The sequence below is a fragment of the Nicotiana tabacum genome, chromosome 23 (genome assembly GCF_000715075.1).
Source record: "Nicotiana tabacum cultivar K326 chromosome 23, ASM71507v2, whole genome shotgun sequence".
Classification (NCBI taxonomy): domain Eukaryota; kingdom Viridiplantae; phylum Streptophyta; class Magnoliopsida; order Solanales; family Solanaceae; genus Nicotiana; species Nicotiana tabacum.
Genome location: NC_134102.1, coordinates 30,545,418 through 30,567,406, shown reverse-complemented (window position 1 = coordinate 30,567,406; position 21,989 = coordinate 30,545,418). Strand labels below are relative to the sequence as shown.

The window sequence follows — 21,989 nt, the reverse complement described above, 5'->3', positions numbered from 1 at the left end:
TAGGAGGTGCTCCAACGTTCAATGAGATGTTTCAATTTGTCTATAGGGTTTGGCATTTCGTCTCAACCCCTAGGGTCTTTTTGCATGATGATGGGTACTTCATATTTGGCTTTGAATCTGAAGAGGATTAAAAAGTAATTCTGCAAAATGGACCCTATACCTTTCGAAATAGGCCAATGATTCTAAAGCAATGGGAAGCTGATTCTCAGCTGAAGAAGGAGCCTCTGAGAGTACTACCAATATGGGTGTGCTTCCCAGGCCTACCACTTCTTTACTGGTCTGAGAAAAATCTAGGAAGGATAGCAAGTTCCCTGGGTAAACCTGTTTGTACTAACAGTTTAACAGGACAAAGGAGACAGAGTTTCCTATGCTAGAATGTTGATAGAAATGGATATTGCTCAACCACTCCCAGACTATTTGAACATTGAAAGAGCGGATGGCAGTATCTGGGAACAAAAAATTGACTATAAATGGAGGCCCATACTCTGTGAGGATTGCTTACAATTTGGACACAAGGCTGGAAGTTGCCCTACTAAAAGACAACTCAACAAAAGGATGTGAAAGCACCTCAAAAGAAAGGCCATATCATGGGGAAACAAAGTAGACAGGAATGGCAAGTTAAAGCAGCAACACCTATAGAGGTTGTTACTCCACCTGTTGTTCAACATACAGAGGTAACTACTTCACCAATTATTTCTGTTATGCCCCTCAGTATTATATTACGATGATGTTACACCCTGTAGTATTGTACGTTGAATTTATCGTAAGATAATTGACATCAGTTCAAGGACAAGATTATTTGGAGATTATAAGTATTATGCTATTTCAAACAAGTGATAAGTAAATTCGTGATGATGAGAGGGTAAGCGAATCGAAGAAAATAAATTTCGTCGACGTTTGACAATTTGGGATAAAACACAGTCTGAGCTAGTATACCTCATATTTATGGACTAGTACCATACAAGGTACCCCATGACCACGATGATAGAATACATAAAGTATGTTAAAAGTGAGTAGCATTTTAAAGTAATTTGAGATAATACTTAATTATGTGGATAATTGGGTAATTAATAATTTTTAGCGGGAGATTAATTAAAATTTTTAGATAAATTAAAGAACCTCACGTGGCAGCAAGATTGAAGCCCAAGTTAATGACTCTTAAAGTCATGTAACTTGGTGGCACCAAGGTGCATGATGAGTCATAACACCTAAATTGCCTTGTTTACACGTTGGAGGAATAACACATAAGTTGTCTTTGGACAATTTTCTTTGTCTTGGTTTCATTATTGGTAATGAACTTGAAGGAATTTTGGGAATACATTACAGAAGAAGGACGAAAGAAATTGTTTGATGATGAAGAGTATGGAGTGAATATTAGTCAGATAAGAAATAACGTGCTATGATATCAAGAACATCATAAGGATTTTTTCCTACTTCGATCCGGCATTACGTGTTTTTTCGCAAAGACGTGTATTAAAGGGATTTGTAAGAGAACCGGCTCAGGTATGTTAAGGCTATCCCTTCTTTCTTTTTGGCATGATCCATACGATACAAACGAAACGAGCAAATGCACAATTTTCATAAATAACTCTATTTATAGAAATACTAGAGATGTCCATATTCTTGATTCCCCATGTGTCCTATTATTCTATCATCTGTTCATGGGTCTCAGAAATTACGTAAGTTGATAAAGTTTACTTCATGACATTAATCAAAGGCATAATGGTCTTATGACATTCCGAAAGATTTTATTGACGTACTTCTCATGCATTGCATTCATTTATACATATACATTGACCCATGACCAGATGGCGTTATATATGCGTATATATGTATATATATGTATATGAGATATGGAAAAAGGTTACGACGTTATATACACACCATCACCTGATCAGCTGGTATACGTTGATGATTTTGCGCACAGTGGCCGATATGATATGATGGGATGCCCTCAGAGGCTTGATGAGGTTATGAACGCATATACCTATGCATGGTATGATATTTATACGCATATGCATGACATTATAAGTATTAATAATTCACAGAGTTATTCAGACTTACATGTGGAGTCTTTTACTCCATGTTTCGCTCATGTCTATTATTTACTGATTTTCATTCCTTACATACTTGGTACATTATTTGTACTAACGTCCCTTTTGCCTGGGGACGTTGTGTTTCATGCCCGCAGGTCCGATAGACATGTTGAGAGTCCTCTAAGTAGGATATCAGCTCAGCGGAAGATGTTGGTGCGCTCCATTTGCTCCGAAGTTGCTATTTGGTCAGTATGATTAGGATATATATTGATTGGTATGCCGGGGATCTGTCCCGACCTTTATGACAATTATATATTCTTAGAAGCTTGTAGACATATATCATGTACGTAAAAGATTGTATGGCCTTGTCGGCCTATGTTGAGTGTACGGGTGATAATTTTGGTCTTATAGGCCCGTATGTCTTATGTATAAGTTGGTATTACATGTTTTATTCTAGTTATCCTACGGCATCATTTCCGTCTAATTTACTTATGATAGCATGATACGAAAATATACGTTATGTTGGTACTCGGTTGAGTAAGGTACCGTGTGCACGTCGCGGCCCAACGGTTTGGGTCATGACAAAAGTGGTATTAGAGCAGTTCTGTCCTAGGGAGTCTACAAGTCGTGTCTAGTAGAGTCTTGTTTATGGGTGTGTTGTGCACCACACTTATAAGTAGGAGGCTACAGGGCATTTAGGACTGTCACTCTTTCTTCTTACTCTAGATCGTGTGGTAGAGCTCGGTTGTAAGAACTCAACTTCCTAAACTCTATCTTATTTATAATAAGACGATACCTACTTCCAAAAGACAGTTGGTAAGAGATTGAATGTAGCTGTGAAAGAGTTAGGTCAGAGGAACTCGATTTTGCATCATGCTTATGATGAATTAATATGAGGTCTTCAGCAGGACGTGTGTGTACTAAGGCATGTAAGCTTCTTGATAAGGAGCCTTGAGGTAAGAATATCTATCCCCCCCCCCCATATGGTGAAAGGCAACGAGAGAATCAGAAGGTACAAGTTTCAATAAATAAAAGAAGCAAGGTGAAGAAGGGTACGAGGTACCCAGTTAATGAAGATTAATTGTATTTACAATTCAAGCAGAGAAATATAAGCATTTTGAGTTACCTTCAATTGTAACAGGGGTATGTGCAATTAGTCACACCTATCTCAGTTATGCTCCATGGGAGCCAACAGATATAGTTTAAGAAAAGGACGGGATATCAGGATCCAGTTGGGGGTTAAAGTAACCCTAAATGTTGGATGGATTGTTAGCGTTAGCTGACATTTTCGAAGGATATTACAAACGTGGTAATAATTCTCCTTGTGAGACATCCAGATGGTGCATTCTAGAATAGTACAGCTAGATATGAATACTAGAGTGTTCAAATTTTTTTTACAAAGACAGGTACTGGAATCCTGGAAGGGATAAATATTACCTTAGTGTGGCTTCCGTCCCTAGTAGAGAAAGAATGTTAGGCAACCCGAAGAGCCAGTAGATGGAGCAAGGGGAGCTAAAAATAAAAGAATGTCTTGTTCGAGTTTTTAGAATAAAGTGATAGACAGAAATGTTAGCAGGAAAATAAGAAGAGAGTTAAGGAAGCATTATGAGTAAGATGTGATACATGGATGACAACGGTAGATCAAAAATAGGATGACAGTATTATAGAGTCTATAGTTAAGTGAAGGAAAATACGAGAGGTGACAGGCCTTGAGACCACAAAATAGTATAGGCCATACAGTCATATCCTCATTTCGAGAAATAAGTTCGTGACTCCAACGCGACTACCATAAGGAAAAGTTAGACCCCAGAATAATAGAAATCAGTATAGGCTGGTGAGCAAGATAAACTAAACATGAATTAGGGATTGAGTAGTTTGATAATGGTTGACATCATGAGAATTTCAGATTTCGTTCCGGCGATAAAAGAATGGACGACAGAAGAATAACCTTTAAAGGTTATTTAGGAAGACACTTCCCTAAAATAAGCAATGTGATCAAAGTTAAGCTTAAGGGACTGTATGTGCCAGTCACACTAGGAGTCACCCTCACGAGTAAGGAAATTTGTTATCATTGGTACAGAAGGATTATCGCAAGGAGAGTAAGGGTCATCGATGATGTGAAAAGACGCCAATGATGAAGAGGTAAAACATCTATAGGTAGATCGTCATAGCGCTAAATCTTAATACTCCCCTAAAGGGGGAATATAGATGGGTATGACATTAAAGGAATTAAGTGGTTCTAGTAACTATGGAATGGTAAAAGAAGAATGTGATAAAATGAGAAAGGGATGAGATTGCACATATTCAAATCCTACATATATGCTATGATTCCAGAATATTATGCAAGCACGACGTCAAGGAGAGGAAGTAAAGGTTCTTGCCCGAGATGTTATTGATAAATAAGGAGCTAGTGCGAGACGTAAGTTAAGACAAAAGAAATAACCCAAGAAAGATCACGTGGAATATTGATATGAGAATGGGACAACGAGTAGTTAGTAGTTGATTCAGGAAGAGCCTAGGTATGGCTAGACAAGAGGATACAAACAAATCAACAGATCATACAAGATAAACATAGTGAACCCCAACATGGGGAATTCAGTCTCGCAGATATGACATCGTGACCCTTGAGAAATATTCAGATAGGAGTTGGGGTAGTTAAAGGTACCGTATGGGTGTTACGGAAATAAAAGAGAGCCCCACTAGGAAGACAGTCAAAACTTGAGTTCAGAAGTAACTGTACGAGCACATGAGTGTGGAGGTAAGTAACTAAGGATAATTATAGGTGAGTACGAACATAAAAAGTTCTATCAGGAATACGATGTAATAAGCTCACAGCTTTACAAGAGTCAGAGGGTCCTCCCTAAGTACTAGGATGAAAGACTAGCTGAGAAAATAAGGAAGAAGGCTTCAACCTAAGCACAGTGACCTAAAGAGAAAATAGTCTTGTAACAACAGTCTCACTACAACATTGTAAGCACTTTATAAGAAAGTGACACCCATCGTGTCTAATGAGCGGGAAGTGAAACCAAAATTAATGGTCGAAATCATATGAGTTTCACAAAAAAAATCTGGCATGCGTGGGAACTAAGATAAGCTAAGTATGCACGCAATAAGGGGGAAGAAAGATCAGGAAAAGTAATTGCTAACGTTTAAAGAAAGCTGAGATGGAACAAAAGGAATTATTCAATCAATGATCCAGAGTTAGTTACGTTATGAATGCACTTAAGATTTCAGAGTATTATATTATCCATGCAGCATATATATTGACATTCATACAGTCGTAGAAGACTCTGGTATAAGTTAAAAAAATTGATTGAGTCCAGGTTATAGACAAATGATTGAATTGTTAGAAGATTGTATCATGGATATTCCATAGCGCCCATGAAAGGCTAAAATAATAACTAATACCAGGAGCCGCAGATTGGAAGATAGCTTAAGCCTACATAAAGGTTAATCAGAGGAAAGAGGAAACTAAAGAGTTACATCAACTAAGTAAATCAGGAGTCTGATTATTGGACTTAGAAAATTATAGACCTCGTGATTGAGAACATTGCAGGATCACCCTTAATATCATAGGTACAACAGAGATAGTACAACAACCATAGTCTATAACGGCTCTACGATAAAGCCAGTTAGAAAAGTAACAGCCTCATAAGAAGTCAGTATGAAGCTCCTACCGGATTGTGTATGCACTAATGGTGCAAGTATTATAATAGAGCTTCAGGTTGTGGACATGAATTATACCTATGTGGAAGGGAGGTCATTAAAGAGATAGAAGATGTGATGCGAGATTTTAAGGTAAGTAAGGTAAAAGTGAACAACGTACGAGATACTCAAATACAGAAGGTTGTGAATAGTCCATACTTCGGATAGAAGGCCAGAAGCGCGGGGATTCAATATCCAGGAATGATAGCGGCGTCGTCAGTGGCATATCTTCCAGCCTATGGTTTCTAGGTACCGAGAGATCTAGTCAAGAGAGTAAAGAAGAGTTAGAGACGATGTGATATCTCGCTTGATATTCCGGAATAACATAAATCTATGGTGCAAGCAAGTTGAAGGAAGGTTGAGAGTAGTATTAATAGATATGTGTAGGTCGCAAGCTAAAGTATGATAGAGAGATAAGGTTTTAGGAAGACAGGAGTAAGGATAAAAAAGAAAAGAAAAAAAGAGGCGAGTGAGAAGGTGACGAGAATGGATAAATCCTCGGGATTAAGCCCATGAAAAACAAGAGAGCTGATGGTTTCTCTAAGTTATAGAAAGTTCAGTATAGCCTGAATGAACTCAAAGGAGTCTAAGACTAGTAGCATTTAGAAGAGATAGAATGCTGCCCTGGTAGTAGAATGATGGTGTAATTGTGATGGATGAAGGATGACGTTTGGGCCTTCGATTGAGTAATTATTTCATGAACTGTATAGAATTAAAATACCCACATAAGGTAAATTACATTGGGATGCTATGAAATACGGTTATGGAAGTATAGTATCGTATCACCCCCAGGTGGATTAGGAAAATCACTTTAAATGTTCCTCGATGCAACGTGAGCCCTAGTGATTACGTAAGAGGTTTCAAGTTATCAGTGGTAGATTGTAGATCAATATTGAGGTGAATCAACAATGGATGGACAAAAGTCACAAAGTATGAGATGAGATTAGGCCGTCATTCTTAAGATGAACAGTAATGAGGAAGCATTAAAGGACTTAGATTTATACATATGGGATAAGCAACGAAAGTAACCTGGAGTTTGGTAGCAGACCTCAGTAACGATAAATCGAGGTAAGAGTTATGGTATAGTATGACCTACTTAGATGCAGTAAAGTCATGTGGATAGATAACCGGGCCAATTTTATAGCAATATTCGTAAGTTCGATAAAGTGCCGAGCGAAGAACTTCAGTATACCTATAGATGCCTAGAGGGACATCTCCTAAATTATCATAGGTCTCCCACTATGTATTTTTAATTATATCTAAAAGTAAGATCCTCCACTATAAAGAGGATGACTACATTTCTGTAAACGGTAGTTTTTTTCTTTGCTTACATTGTAATTCAAGCACCATATTCTCCTATATTCAAGAGTTATTCTTTTAAGCTTGATAAATTGATTCATCTTGCTCATTCTTAAAAATCATCTTCTTTCCAGCCTTGTTTATTTTGCATTCTTTGCAATCCATATTTGATATCAAGCTCTGTGTATGTTTACAAAGTGAGGCCTAGAGATTGGCTAAAAACTGGAGGAAAAAGGAAAGAAGAATCGCATAGGCACACTCACAAGGTCAGAGTCGTATAGGCTGCATGATAGAAGGTAGCAACAGTTACAAGATTGGAAGGATTCCGACCACAAGTCGTGGTGTGAGAATGAGGCCTAAAGGGGGGAATGCCTTGGCCTTCGGAAGTATTCACAGAATAGTTACCTAGATGGCAAGGAGAATACTAAAGTATTCGGAAGACAAAAGTTATGAAAATGATAAGTGCATCAGTCAACATTCGAGCACGAATTTTCCAAAGAGGGGAATGATGTTACGCCCCGTAGTATTATATTATGACGATGTTACACCCTGTAGTATTGTACATTTGAATTTATCGTAAGATAATTGACATTAGTTCAAGGACAAGATTATTTGGAGATTATAAGTATTATGCTATTTCAAACAAGTGATAAGTAAATTCGTGACGATGAGACGGTATGCGAATCGAAGAAAATAAGTTTCGTTGAAGTTTGACAATTTGGGATAAAACACGATCTGAGCTAGAATACCCCGTATTTATGGACTAGTGCCATACAAGGTACCTCATGACCGCGATAAAGGTATATAAAGTGTGTTAAAAGTGAGTAGTATTTTAAGTAATTTGAGATAATTCTTAATTATGTGGATAATTGGGTAATTAATGATTTTTAGTGGGAGATTAATTAAAATCTTTAGATAAATTAAATAACCTCACGTGGCAGCAGGATTGAAGCCCAAGTTAATGACTCTTAAAGTCGTGTAACTTGCTGGCACCAAGGTGCATGATGAGTCATAACACATAAGTTGTCTTTGGACAATTTCCTTTGTCTTGGTTTCATTATTGGTAATGAACTTGGAGGAATTTTGGGAATACATGACAGAAGAAGGACGAAAGAAATTGTTTGATGATGAAGAGTATGGAGTGAATATTAGTCGGATAAGAAATAGCGTGCTATGATATCAAGAACATCATAAGGATTTTTCCCTACTTCGATCCGCCGTTACGTATTTTTCGCAAAGACGTGTATTAGAGGGATTGTTAAGAGAACTGGCTCAGGTATGTTAAGGCTATCCCTTCTTTCTTTTTGGCATGATCCATACGATACAAATGAAATGAGCAAATGCACAATTTCTATAAATGACTCTATTTATAGAAATACTAAAGATGCCTATGTTCTTGATTCCCCATGTGTCCTATTATTCTATCATTTGTTCATGGGTCTCAGAAAATACGTAAGTTGATAAAGTTTACTTTAAGACATTAATCAAAGGCATAATGATCTTATGACATTCCGAAAGATTTTATTAACGTACTTTTCCGGCTTGCTTTCTCTCTTCTCTTGCAGTTGGCAGTCTCAGTCAACCTTGTTCTGGGCCTTCTCTTCTACTCTATCTCCTTATTAGATTGGTAGGTACAGTCTTTCTTCTAGGCTTCTGATTGAACTTTAAGGTAATGGGAGAGAAGGCAATCTACAGATAACTGGTAAGTAAAGCTATGGACTGGGTTCTCACTCTAAGCTAGTACCAGTAATTTGAAAAAACGATAGACATCTAGCGCATTCACTCGTTTTTTCTTTATGATAGGCCAACTCAAAGAGGGAAATGCAAGGGGCGTTAGCGGTCTTTTTTGCCTCGCCTGCTACTGGGAAGAGAGAGCCGTTGTCATTCTTCGCTTCGTTCGAGAATTAACTGCATATATATATATATGTATATGGGATATGGGAAAATATTACGGCGTTATATACGCACCACCAATTGATCAGCTAGTATACATTGATAATTTTGCCACAGTAGCTGAGATGATATGATGGGATGCCCTCAGAGGCTTGATGAGGTTATGAATGCATATACCTATGCATGGTATGCCATTTATACGCATATGCATGACATTATAAGTATTAATGATTCAAAGAGTTATTCAGACTTACATGTCGAGTCTTTTACTCCATGTTTCTCTCATGTCTATTATTTACTGAGTTTTATTCCTTACATACTTGGTACATTATTTGTACTAACGTCCCTTTTGCATGGGGACGCTGCGTTTCATGCCCGTAGGTCCCGATAGACAGGTTGAAAGTCCTCCAAGTAGGCTATCAGCTCAGCGGAAGATGTTGGTGCGCTCCATTTGCTTTAGAGTTGCTATTTGGTCAGTATGATTAAGATATGTATTGATTGGTATGGCGGGGCTCTGTCCCGACCTTTATGACAATTATGTATTCTTAGAGGCTTGTAGACATATGTCATGTACGTGAAAGACTGTATGGCCTTGTTGGCCTATGTTTAGTGTACGAGTGATCATTTTGGTCTTATAGGCCCGTATGTCTTATGTATAAGTTGGTATTACATGTTTTATTCTAGTTATCCTACGGCAGCCTTTCCATCTCATTTACCTATGATAGCATGATACGAAAAGATACGTTATGTTGGTACTCAGTTGAGTTATGTACCGGGTGCCCGTCGCAGCCCATTGGTTTGGGTCGTGACAATTCCACAACAGAAGGAGAACTATATTGCACCCTCACATGTGCAACTAAGAGAGAAACAAGTGGTAGTGTACCAAAATATTAGCACTATTCCAATATAATGTGAAGAATCAGATGAGGAGTATGATTGCAATCCTTATGCCAATCTAAGTCTTAAAATTGGTGAGCTGCAAGTAGAAGAATACAAGGGTTGAGGAAAGTTAATAAAAAGAGTTTGCAGAGGGATGTACCTATTGCAAAATTCCCAACATGATTTTAAGCTCTTGGAATATCATAGGGATAAACAAGCCCTTCAAGCAAAAGGAACTAAAAAACTTTTTGCTTAAGAATAAAGTTGATATGATAGGTTGTCTTGAAACAAAAGTTATAGCAAATAATGTTAAGAAAGTTATCAGAAGACTTGGTAATTAATGGAAGTTCTATACAGATTATTCTCAAGCCCCAAATGGTAGAATATGTGTAGGATGGAAACAAAGGGATGTAACAGTCATCATCCTAGAGTCCACAACACAACTAGTCCACTGCCAAGTTGAAGATAGAAGTTCTCAGTTTAAATGCAAGATCTCATTTGTCTATGGTTTCAATACAATTGCTGCCAGAAAAACTTTGTGGGATACTTTGAGGCTCACTGGTAGAAATATGGATGATCCGTGGGTTGTTCTTGGTGATTTAAACACTGTACTATATGCTGATGACAGAATTAATGGGATACCTGTGCACCTCACTAAAACTGTTGATTTTCAGAGTTGTGTTACAGATGTTGGGCTGGGTCAAATAACTAGAAGAGGATGGCAATATTCCTGGAGTAACAAAAGAGATTCACCTGAAAGGATCTATAGTCATATAGACTGGGCCTTTGAAAATGACAAATGGTTTCAACATTATGGGAGCCTGGAAGCAACTTACCACAATCTTGGATGCTCTGATCATACCCCTATTACAATAATAACTGGGGTCTCTAGACATAAGTTGAAAAAGCTATTCAGATTACTAAATGTTCTACTCAGCAAAGATGCATTCAAAGAGGTTGTGAAGGAGTGTTGGCTGCAACGCATCACTGGCTATAGCATGTATGTTATTTGGAGGAAGCTGAAATCATATAGCCAACAACATGAATAAAGAGTTGTCTACTATAGAAGAGAAGATCGGGGGATTGCAACAAAGAACTCATAGTATCCAGGAGGAACTATCTCAAGATCTATTCAATAGTCAGCTGATTAATGAGGAAAGAGAGGTATCCATACAATTGAAAAAATGGAAGCTGGTACAAGAGAAGATTCTAAGACAGAAATCTATAGCTACATGGATTGCTTATGGTGACTCAAACACTAAATATTCCCATGCCTACCTCAAAGCAAGACAAGCAAGAAATAGGATATTATCAATATATAATGAACATGGCATACAATTATCAGAACTAACAATGGTACAACAGGAATTTATATCTTTTTTCAAGCACTTACTTGGGGAGACAGATCAGGTAATGGCTTGTATTGATCTCAGAGATGGACCTTCTGTCACTGGCACAATAACATGAATTGTTACAACCAGTTACTAGGGAAGAAGTCCTACAAGCACTCAAAGAACTTCCAAATGACAAAGCTCCAGGTATAGATGGCTACCCTGCAGAATTTTTCAAAGAGTATTGGGGGATTGTAGGTGAGGATATTATAAATGCAATATTGCAGTTCTTTGAAAATGGAAAGCTGCTAAAAGAAGTAAATTGTACCACCATCACCCTAGTTCCCAAGGTTGCTAATCCTACTTATGTAAAGGATTACAAGCATATTGCATATTGCTCCACCATATACAAACTGATAGCAAATGTGCTGACTGGTAGATTGAAAAGGGTAGTGGATTATTTGGTGGGACCAACCCAGTCTGCATTTATTGAGGGGAGGAATATACTTGATAATGTTATTGTGGCTCATGAATTAGTGAAGGGATATTCCCATAAAGGTGTGTCCCCCAGATGTATGGTTAAAGTAGATATAAGGAAAGCATATGACTCAGTAAATTGGGGTTTCTTGAAGATGTTATTACTGGAGTATGGTATTCCATTGAAAGTGGTGGAACTTATTATGACACATGTCTTTACAGTTAGTTACTCTTTGTTTATAAATGGTGGTCTGACTCCAATATTCCAGGCTAAGAAGGGGTTAAGGAAAGGAGACCCTATGTCTCCATATCTGTTTGTTTTGGCTATGGAGTACCTAAACATGTCTCTTAAACAACTCAGACATAATCTAGATTTCAATTACCATTCCAGGTGTGCAAGCAAAGAGTTAGTGCACATATGCTTTGTTGATGACTTGCTAATGTGTTGTAGAGCAGACAAAGTCTCCATACAATTGATGTTGCAAGCTTTCCATCACTTCTCTACTGTTTCTGGGCTAAGAGCAAATCTGGAGAAAAGTTCCTTCTATGTTGCTAGTGTATCCCCTGAATTCAAAATTCAGATCATACAAGACATGCACTTTTCTATAGGGGAGATGCCATTCAAGTATCTGGGAGTTCCATTATCATCTAGAAAACTGTCAATGGCTCAATGTCTTCCATTGGTTGAAAAGATCATTGATAGAATAAAGTGTTGGACTACAAAGTTCCTATCCTACAGTGGAAGAGTCCAACTTATAAAAAGTGTTCTTTTCGAAATGCAGACTTATTGGGCACAAGTATTCCTGCTTCCAAAAAAGATTCTCACAATGGTAACAACTGTGCTTAGGAATGTTCTTTGGACATGAAGCAATGAATTTTCTAGAAAAGAATTAGTAGCATGGAGTAATCTATGTATGCCTAAGACTGCAGGAGGACTGAGTATCTTAGATTTTTTTATATGGAACAAAGCTGCAATATGCAAGCTTCTTTGGGCAATCAATAAAAAGGACAAACTCTGGGTGTAATGGATTCATGCAATCTACATAAAGGGCAAAGACCTGAAGAGTATGACCATGCTAGTACAAGCATGTTAGGTAGTCAGGAAATTATTTGGAGCAAGAGATTGGCTGACAAATGTTGGAAATAATATGGTGGCTATTGAAGAGTTTGAAGACAAGGGAAAGTTCAGCATAAAAAAGGCCTACCAGTTCTTTATCCCCCAGTTACAGAAGGTATCTTGGCGAGGTTTGGTGCTGAACAAACACATCCTACCTAGGAACCATTTTATTCTTTGGCTAGCTGTCCATAAGAGGTAGTCAACAGTTGACAAATTGATGAAATGAGGTATAAGAGTTCCGCAAGAATGTATCTTATGTAATTCTAATGAAGTGGAATCATTAGCTCATCTCTTCTTTGCCTGCCCCTACTCTAGCTTAGTATGGAGCACACTCTTACGATGGATAGGAGAACAGAGACAAGTCAAAAGTTGGGAGGAGGAAGTTGCTTGGACAACCAAGAAAATCAGCAGTAAGAGACCAAGAGCAGGTATTATTGGATTCCTGTTTGCAGCAATGGTTTATCATGAATGGTCAGAAAGAAATGCGAGAAGGTTCAGACAACAAAAAGGGGTGAAGGGAAGCTGATTCGAGAAATCATGCAGCAGTTGCATATATATGGTAAAAACTTTTGTAGTTGGAAGAGTCACTTAGATTGTTTGAATAGCTACCCTATATTGATTTGAGTTGTTATAGTGATGCATAGTTTTAGTAATCTAAAGTTAGTTCTATAGTTAGTTATAGTCCTGATTCACTTGAGATTTGACTCATGAGTCAAACTGAGTCATATGTACATATTGATACTTGGTTAAATAAAAATTTTCCTTTTAACCCAGAAAAGACTAGTTAATTCATCCAATTTTCAGGATAAAATAACTTGAATTTTTGAGTTGCTAATTTGAAATTCAGAACTTAGTATCCTAAATTTTTGAGTTACAAATTTAAAATTTAGGACTAAGTATCCTGAATATTTGAACTACTAATTTAAAATTAAGATATAAGATTCGAACTTCTGAACATAATTTTTGACTTTTAGGACACGATGTCCTGAAGTTTGAACTTTGAGTTTAAACTTCAGGACGTTGTTTCCTGAAGTTTGAGCGAATTGACTAATCTTTAAATATATTGTAAACTGTCGATGTATTTTAAATATCATACTTAAAAGTGGCTACCTGGTATCATTTTCACTCAAAACTTAGCTCCCGTTTGGCCATAGATTTTGGTTACTTTTTTTCAAAATAAAAAAATTTAAAAACATTGTTTGTGCATGAAATATTAAAACTTAGATTTTAGAATACTTTTCTTCCACTCACAAAACTTTAATTTTTTTTTCAAATACAATGCATGTCCAAACACAAATTCAACTTTCAAAAATTATTTTTCAACATAACTTGAAACACTCCTTTTTCAAGTTTTAACCAAATTTATGTCCAAATACTAGCTTATTAAAGAAAATTATAGTTTAGCAACCTCAAAATCAAATTTAAATATGCATTACCTTCTGCCAAAGTTTAATTTCAGGTATGAGGTTTGAATGAAAAAGTTACTTTGGGAAAAAACTAACTCAAACCTGAAGCTTTGAATTTGAATTTTAGCTTTTAAAATTTTTAACTTTCGGATTTGAAGTTAGTTTAAAATTAACCAAAACTAGCTAAACCTTAATAAATTTTAAAAACTGATTATATATTAAATATGGATGTTATAAATGGCTAGCTAATGTCATTCTACTCACAAAGTACCACTTTCCAACAACAAAATGTAGCCCATCAACCCGCTCAATCTAATAGTATTAATGTTGACATTAGTTATGAATAATATAGAACAAGAAATAGAATCCGACGATTGGAGTGACAATTCCATGAATCAATGAAACTTATACTCTATTGACAAACGATTAAAAGCTCTTCTTTATTAGTATTTGCGTGCTTCTCGAATAGATACGTGCAGTGAAGACAAGTACGAGATGAGTCAGTAAATGGCTAACACCGGTTACAAGCATGAGACTGATATTATATAAGATCCGAAGGCATCAAGGCCGGGGAAGAGAATTTGAAAGTAAGGTACCGGTTGGAGAGGTCAGCATTAAAGGACCAGCCATTACAGAAAATCATAGTATTTATTCTCAACCGTTATGAAACTATCAAGAGAGAGTTTTACTCACCTTAAAGAGGAGCATGATTTGAGGATCTCGTCTTCCCTAATTTAGCTATAAATAGTGAAATTTGTACTCATTGAAGGACACAAAATACTTGCATGAGAAAAGGCTGATACTATTCTCTCATTGATAAAGCTTTACTGTTATTAAGATTTTCTTGTTCTTGACCTTGTCTTTCCTTCAATTATCCTTATTTTACCCGCTTTGCTCTTTGTTATTTTATTTCAACAGATCAATTTAATCCACGTGTCTATAAATCACGTTTTAAATTTAACTGTACCTATTTGTGGGTAAACAGTTTGGCGCCCACCGTGGGACATAGATAATTGTGGTATTACTTTGATTTGTTCGTCTTTACTAACGAACTTTGAAATTTTTCTGCTATAAGCATAAAACAGCTATAGCACCTAATGATGTCAAAAATTCTCTCAATTTTGGAACAAACAACAATAACGAGCACGTGGACAACTTTCATAATGGAGACCATCAGGATGATTCAACCAGTAAAACCTGTATGGTTGGGAATGAGTCAACTCCTAATCGGGTAGAAAAACAATTTCGGCAGACGAGAAGTCCTACGCTTGATGATATAGATAATGAACCTGTTGTCGATACTGTAAAAGTTTTGAGAGCACAATAAAAGAAAATCATGAATCATCTCTTAAGACATGACTGAATAATGACTGAGCTCTAACAAGACAATTGGTTGCTTCAAACAATTCCAATGGTGGCGTTCGAGCCCCTCCTGGCGTGCCTATAAATCAGACAACTCCAAGAACCGATAACGTCGCCTCTAGGGAGGAGTTTAGATCGAATAACAACCAAGCAGGTGGTGCAAACAGTGGATCCGAAATTGAAAACAACACATATGATTCTTTTAAAATCGAGCTCATAAGGTTCATGAGAGAAATGAATGCTCAGATGGATAAAAATGCTAAAGAATTCCATACTCGGATGGATCAGATCCCGGGGGAACCTCCGGTCTTGAAGGGCCCAAACTCAAAGAAGTATACTCAGTTGCCGTTCAAATCAAGTACGGCTCCGGAGTTGATTCCAAAAAGATTTAAGATACCGGATATTGCAAAATATGATAGAACCTCAGATCCATAGGAATACATTACAACCTACATCACAACTGTGAGGGGAAATTTGACGAAACCCTAACAAAAGGGGCTTTAACATGGTATTCACCTTTACCCGAACATTCAATTAATTCTTTTGAAATGCTTACAGATTCTTTCATCAAAGCTCATGCTGGGGCAAGGAAAGATCAAGGTAGGAAAGCAGATATATTTACAATCGGTCAAGGAGACTCAGAGTTGCTACGAGAGTTCATGATCCCTGTCACGGCCCAATTTCTCCTATAGGTCATGATGGCGCCCAACGTTACCGCTAGGCAAGCCAACCGTGAACTAACTCTGTGATCGTCACTTTTAAAGATTTGAAATAGTTGAATTTTAGATTATGCATAAATAAGAAGTAAGAGTTTAATAAGAATGCAAGATCAAAATTTTAAAGCAAGTGAGATAAGTAAAACAACCCAAAGCCATCAAGTGTCTACTAGCATAAATCTCCAAGATCTAGTGTCACAAGTGTATGAGATACTAGTAGAATATACAAAAGAGTACTACACTTCTATCCAAAATGAAATAGACAGAAAATAAAGCAAAAAAAGACTTCGGCTGTTGCGAAACAGGCTCGGGAGGCAGCTCACCGCAAAGTCTAGTAGTAGTCAAGGCTGCGCGCCGGATTGATATCCAGATGCACCTGCCTCAGATCTTGCACATTCAGTGCAGAAGTGTAGCTTGAGTACATAAACAACATGTACCCAGTAAGTATCTAGTCTAACCTCGAAGAAGTAGTGACGAGGGGTCGACTTCGACACTTACTATGGGCCAACAATAAAATGTATAAAATTCTAATTAAACATGAAATATATAAATGACTATAGAACTCAGATGCAAGAAATAAATAAACAATCTTTTCACCGATCGTAAGTACTAAATCAATTTCCCTTATTTAACCCTTTAGCCTCTCAAGCCAATGAAGCAATATCAAATATACTTGAGCTCCCAGTATTAATACGCACGAATTATGCCGAGGACGTACGACCCGATCCCATAATACATATACATATACTGTGTGCACTGCCGAGGGTCGAATGGCACAAACCATAGATGCATCTATTAACCTGCCGAGGCGAACGACCCGCTCCCATGAGAGTAGTGGAAATTTACCCTGCTCGCGGAATATACTTGCGACACGGTTGAACATAGATTTCTCAAATTATCATAATATCCCTCAACTCTTTCCAAAATAAGAAATTCAACTGGAAACCTTTTAAAATATTGAAATCCTCAACCTCATCTCTATACAAGATAATTAGTAAGCATAATCAATTAACGGTGTCAACGAAGCATGGTGCAAACCTAAAACTACTCGGACATAAGCATAGTCAGTAGCTACGTACAGACTCTCGTCACCTCGTGCGTACGTAGCCCCCACAAATAGAAGCACATATTAATTAAATTTACCTATGGGATTAATTCCCTCTTACAAGGTTAGAAAAGAGACTTATCTAGTCTCAAAGCCTACTTTTCGGTCCAAAATTGTGCTTAAACCCTCAATTCGGTGCCAAACGACTTGAAACTAGTCAAGTGTTATATAAAACCGTCAATACATGCTCGAAAGTTCATATCCCAATTATTAAAGTGATTACCCAACCCCAATTGAAAAATTCCTAAAATTCACCCTCGGGCCCACGTGCTCGAATTCCGAAAATTCTCGCAGAAAGTCGTTACCCATAACCTTAGGAACTCAAATATATGATTTTCACTAAATTTCATAACCATTTTCGTGGTTAAATACCATTTTTACCAAAACCCTAGGTTTTTCATCCAACCCATGATTTTTCAATAATACACATGTTATGATCTACCCATAAACTATGTATTTAACTCACATGCGGTAGAAATTACTTACCTCAATTGGTTGATGAAAATCCTTCTCTAACCAGCTCCAAAATCGCCCCAAGATGTGTAAGAAATGAGCAAAAATGCCTAAGCCCTGTATTAAATAAAGTGTTCTGCCTTCTGTGGTTTCCGCATCTGCGGCTCCACATCTGCGGAAAGGGCCTCACAGATTCGGTCCTTCCCCTAGCCGGCTCCTTCGCTTTTGTGACCAGTGGCTCGCTTCTGCGAGACCGCTTCTGCGGTGCGTGCGTCGCACCTGCGACCTATGTCCGCTTCTGCGCTGCCTTCCTCGCACCTGCGCCTTCGCAGGTGCGGTCCATTTCCCCGCTTCTGCGGTCACTAGCAGCCACCTTCTTGGCCGCTTCTGCATCTTGTGGCTCGCTTCTGCGAGCTCGCACCTGTGGCTGTCCATGCACATGTGCGATTACACCAGAAGATGGGAGCTTCAGTTGTTGCCCCCAAGTTCCAACTTGGTCCGAGCCTCGTTTGATTAACTCCCGAGGCCCCCGGGGCCCCGCCCGAACATACCAACAAGTTTGAAATCATAAAACGGACTCGCTCAAACCCTCGAAATACGTAAAACAACATCAAAACAAAGAATCATACCTCAACCCAAATTGATTCAACTTAGAAATTTCAAGTCCTTCAAACTTAGTCCGAACATGCCGAAACATACATAAACTACTCGGAATGACACCAAATTTTACGTGCAAGTCTTAAATCACCATACGGAATTATTCTTAGGCCCGAAATTCTGAACGGATCTCAATTATTCCAAAACCTACTCCAAACCAAATTTAAATAACTTTAAAACCTTTAAATAGTTAACTTTCACTATTAAATACCGAAACGCTCCCGGGTCGTCCAAAACCCGATTCGAATATACGCCCAAGTTCAAAATCATCATACGAATCTATAGGAACTGTCAAATCCCGATTTCGGGGTCGTTTTCTCAAAATATTGACCGAAGTCAAACCTAGCCTTTTTAAAGTTAACTAAGAAACCAAGTGTTCCGATTTCAACCCGAACCCTTCCAAATCCCGAACTCACCATCCCCGCAAGTCATAACACAATAAAAGCATATACGGGGAGACTTATTTAAGGGAACGGGGTTCTAAAAAGTAAAATGACTGGTCGGGTTGTTACAATCCGGTTCCAAAAGGAGAGAATATTGTTACCACCAGTAGTAGCTTCAGGGATTTTTGGCAGAAGTGCGATCTGCAAACCAAAAAGTGCGGTCACACTTCATCCACAAAATAGGTTCGCACTGACAAGCCTGAAAGATCAGATAATATGCAATCGAACAAAGTCTAAAGCCTCCTCAAAGTGCGGTCATATAAACTAATGTGCGGCCGCAGAACTCCTCCTACTGAAAGCACTCGCAGGACTAACCTAGTAAAGTGCGGACCGCAGATGTTAAAGTGTGGCCACAAAACCCTTTGAAGGGTATTTTTGTCAGGAATTTTGGAGCATTATAAACAGACGTGAAACACTTTTTTAAGGCATATTTTTGTATTGTAGCAGCAACTGGTAGTTATTTTAAGCGATTTGGGGAAACTTTGAGCTACAATTAGAGAGGATCAATTTCTTTTTCATTTTAATTTAGTTTTATGTCTTCAATTACTTTTTATTTTTATTTTTCTATGTCAATTGCTATGAGTATCTAGATTTTATCTAGGGTTGTAATCCAACCCTAGTGTGTAAAACTTATGGGTGTTTAATATTAATGCTTGCTATTTATTGGGTGAATATTATTTAGCCTTGTTTATGCTTTATAGTTAGAATTAATAGTTGCAAACATTGATTCATGCCTATTTGGCTTTGTTCTTATTTGAGAAAGAGGAATTTAGTATAGGAAAACTTGGCTAACAAAAAATTAAACTAGTTGAAGTATCGATTAGTTTAGTTAAAGGATTTAAACTAGAGATAGGGATAATCTAACTTAGACTAATATTCAATTGCTTTGATTGCTACCATTTAGACTTGAGAGAGCTAATTTGGGTATAATCACTCTTTAACCGAGAGGTATTGACTGGGCACTTATGTATTGAGAGTCATAAAAAATCTCGATCTACCAAGAAAGCATAGATTTACTCTACCCATTAGGTTTACACCTAGGTTAAGGTTACAACCCTAGGCTTTTCTCTATTTGATAAAACTTCAAAAATGTTTCAATAAGTACTTGTTCATTAGTTAGTTAAATTTCTTAGTAGTTTAATTTAGAAGAATTATCACCCACTTTTGTTTGGAAGCTAAATCTAGCTATTTTAAGTTTCTTTCTTAACTTAGTAGTAGTACTAAAAAAGAATAATAAATTCAGGATGTGTATAGATTATAAGGATTTAAATAAGGTTTGCCCTAAGGACTCTTTCCCATTGTCGAACATCGATCAAATTATTGATGCCGCAGTTGAGCATGAATTGATGAGTTTTCTTGATGCATATTTCGGGTATAATCAAATTAGGATGCACCCGGAGGATCAAGAGAAAACTTTATTTATTACAAATTTTGGTACATACTGTTACCATGTGATGCCTTTTGTGATGACCCAAAATATCATCTTTAAATTTAATAAGTAATTATGTATTCTAACACCTCGAAAAGAACCATTTATCATTCCTTGACTTGCGTGCGCAGTCCGTAAAATTTTCCGAAAAGTTTTCATGTGAAAAATGGATTAAAATGTAAAATAGAGCTTTAAAACTCAACTGAGTTGACTTTGGTTAACATTTTTAGCAAATGGACCCGGATCGGTGTTTGGACAGTTCCGGTAGCTCTGTATCGTGATTTGAGACTTGGGTGTATGTCCTTAATTTAATTTGGAGGTTCCTAGCTCAAGTTATGACCATTTAACGGAACTAGCAATATAAAGGCTAAAGACTTCTAAGTTTGACCACAGGGTTGACTTTTTGATATCGGAGCCGGAATTCGATTCTGGAAATTTGAATAGCTCCGTTATGTTATTTAGGACTTGTGTGTCAAATTTGAAGTCATTCTGCATTAATTTAATATGTTTTGGCACGAGATTTGCAAATGGAAAAGTTTAAAACTAAAGTTCGAATCGGGGTATGAATTATAATTTCAGCATTGTTTGACGTAATTTTTGACCCCGAGTAAGTCCGTATTATGTTACAGGATTTGTTGGTATATTCGGACGGGGTCCCAAGTACCCCGAGTATGACTCGAATCGAAATCGGAACAAGAATTGGACTTAAGCAAAATCTGAAATTTTGCCTTCTGTTGTAATCGCACCTGCGGATTTTTGACCGCAGGTGCGATCTTGCAAAAATGAGCCTTCCATCCCAGAAGCGGCCTGGGCAATCTGGGCAAAGGTCCGTAGGTGCGGAAACTTGCATGCACCCGCATGTCCGCATAAGCGGACTTGGCAATCGCTGAAGCGGAAGGCAGCGCAGGTGCACATTTTTCCTCCGCAGGTGCGAGGCCTCGCCTGGCAGCCCCATTTCGCAGATGCGAGCTCGCATGTGCGAGTCCAGGCACCGCAGGTGCGGAAATTCCTGGGCAGTGTATATATCGAAGAGTTCGACATTTTTACTCATTTTGGTCATTTTAAGCTCAGTTAAGGCGCATTTTTGGGCAATTTTCACGGGAAACATTGGGGTAAGTATTCCTTATCCTATATTGATTATATTTCATGATTCCATACTCGTTTATATCATGAATCCATGAATTTATGTAAGAAAAATCAGAATTTTCTAAAATCTTCCAAAAACGAAAAATTTAGATTTGAAGGTCCATTTGACATCGGAATTGGATAATTTTTGTATGGTTGAACTCATAGCGAAATGGGCGTTCGGATTTTGCAATGTTTTCCGAGATTTGAGACGTGGGTTTCACTGTCAAATATTTTAATGAATTTCAGATTTTTATCCGAAAAATTTGTAAATTCATATGGAATTAATTCCTATGATTAGTATTGAGTATATCAAATTGTTTGTGAATAGATTTGAAGCTTTTGGAGATAAATTTGAAAGGAAAAGCTGTGGTTGAGTAATTGATTGGAATTTGCAAAGCGAGGTAAGTGTCGTGGTTAACCTTGACTTGAGGGAATAGAACCCTCAAATTATTTGTTATATGAATTGCATGTGAACGACGTATAGGCGAGGTGACGAGTGTCTATACGTCGTCAAATTAATTGTTTGCATGCTTACTTGAAAAATCATAAATTC

General features: G+C 37.5%; 1 protein-coding gene across 1 annotated transcript; it reads left to right on the top strand.

The window, feature by feature from the left end:
• The first annotated feature begins 587 nt into the window (after positions 1–587).
• On the top strand, positions 588–13,252 carry LOC142177098 (uncharacterized). Its single transcript, XM_075245560.1, has 7 exons — positions 588–674; positions 1,305–1,377; positions 10,170–10,812; positions 11,158–11,222; positions 11,294–12,450; positions 12,715–12,852; positions 13,085–13,252. Exons 1-7 carry the CDS (start codon positions 588–590, stop codon positions 13,250–13,252), a joined length of 2,331 nt encoding a protein of 776 aa, XP_075101661.1.
• Positions 13,253–21,989: the final 8,737 nt, after the last annotated feature.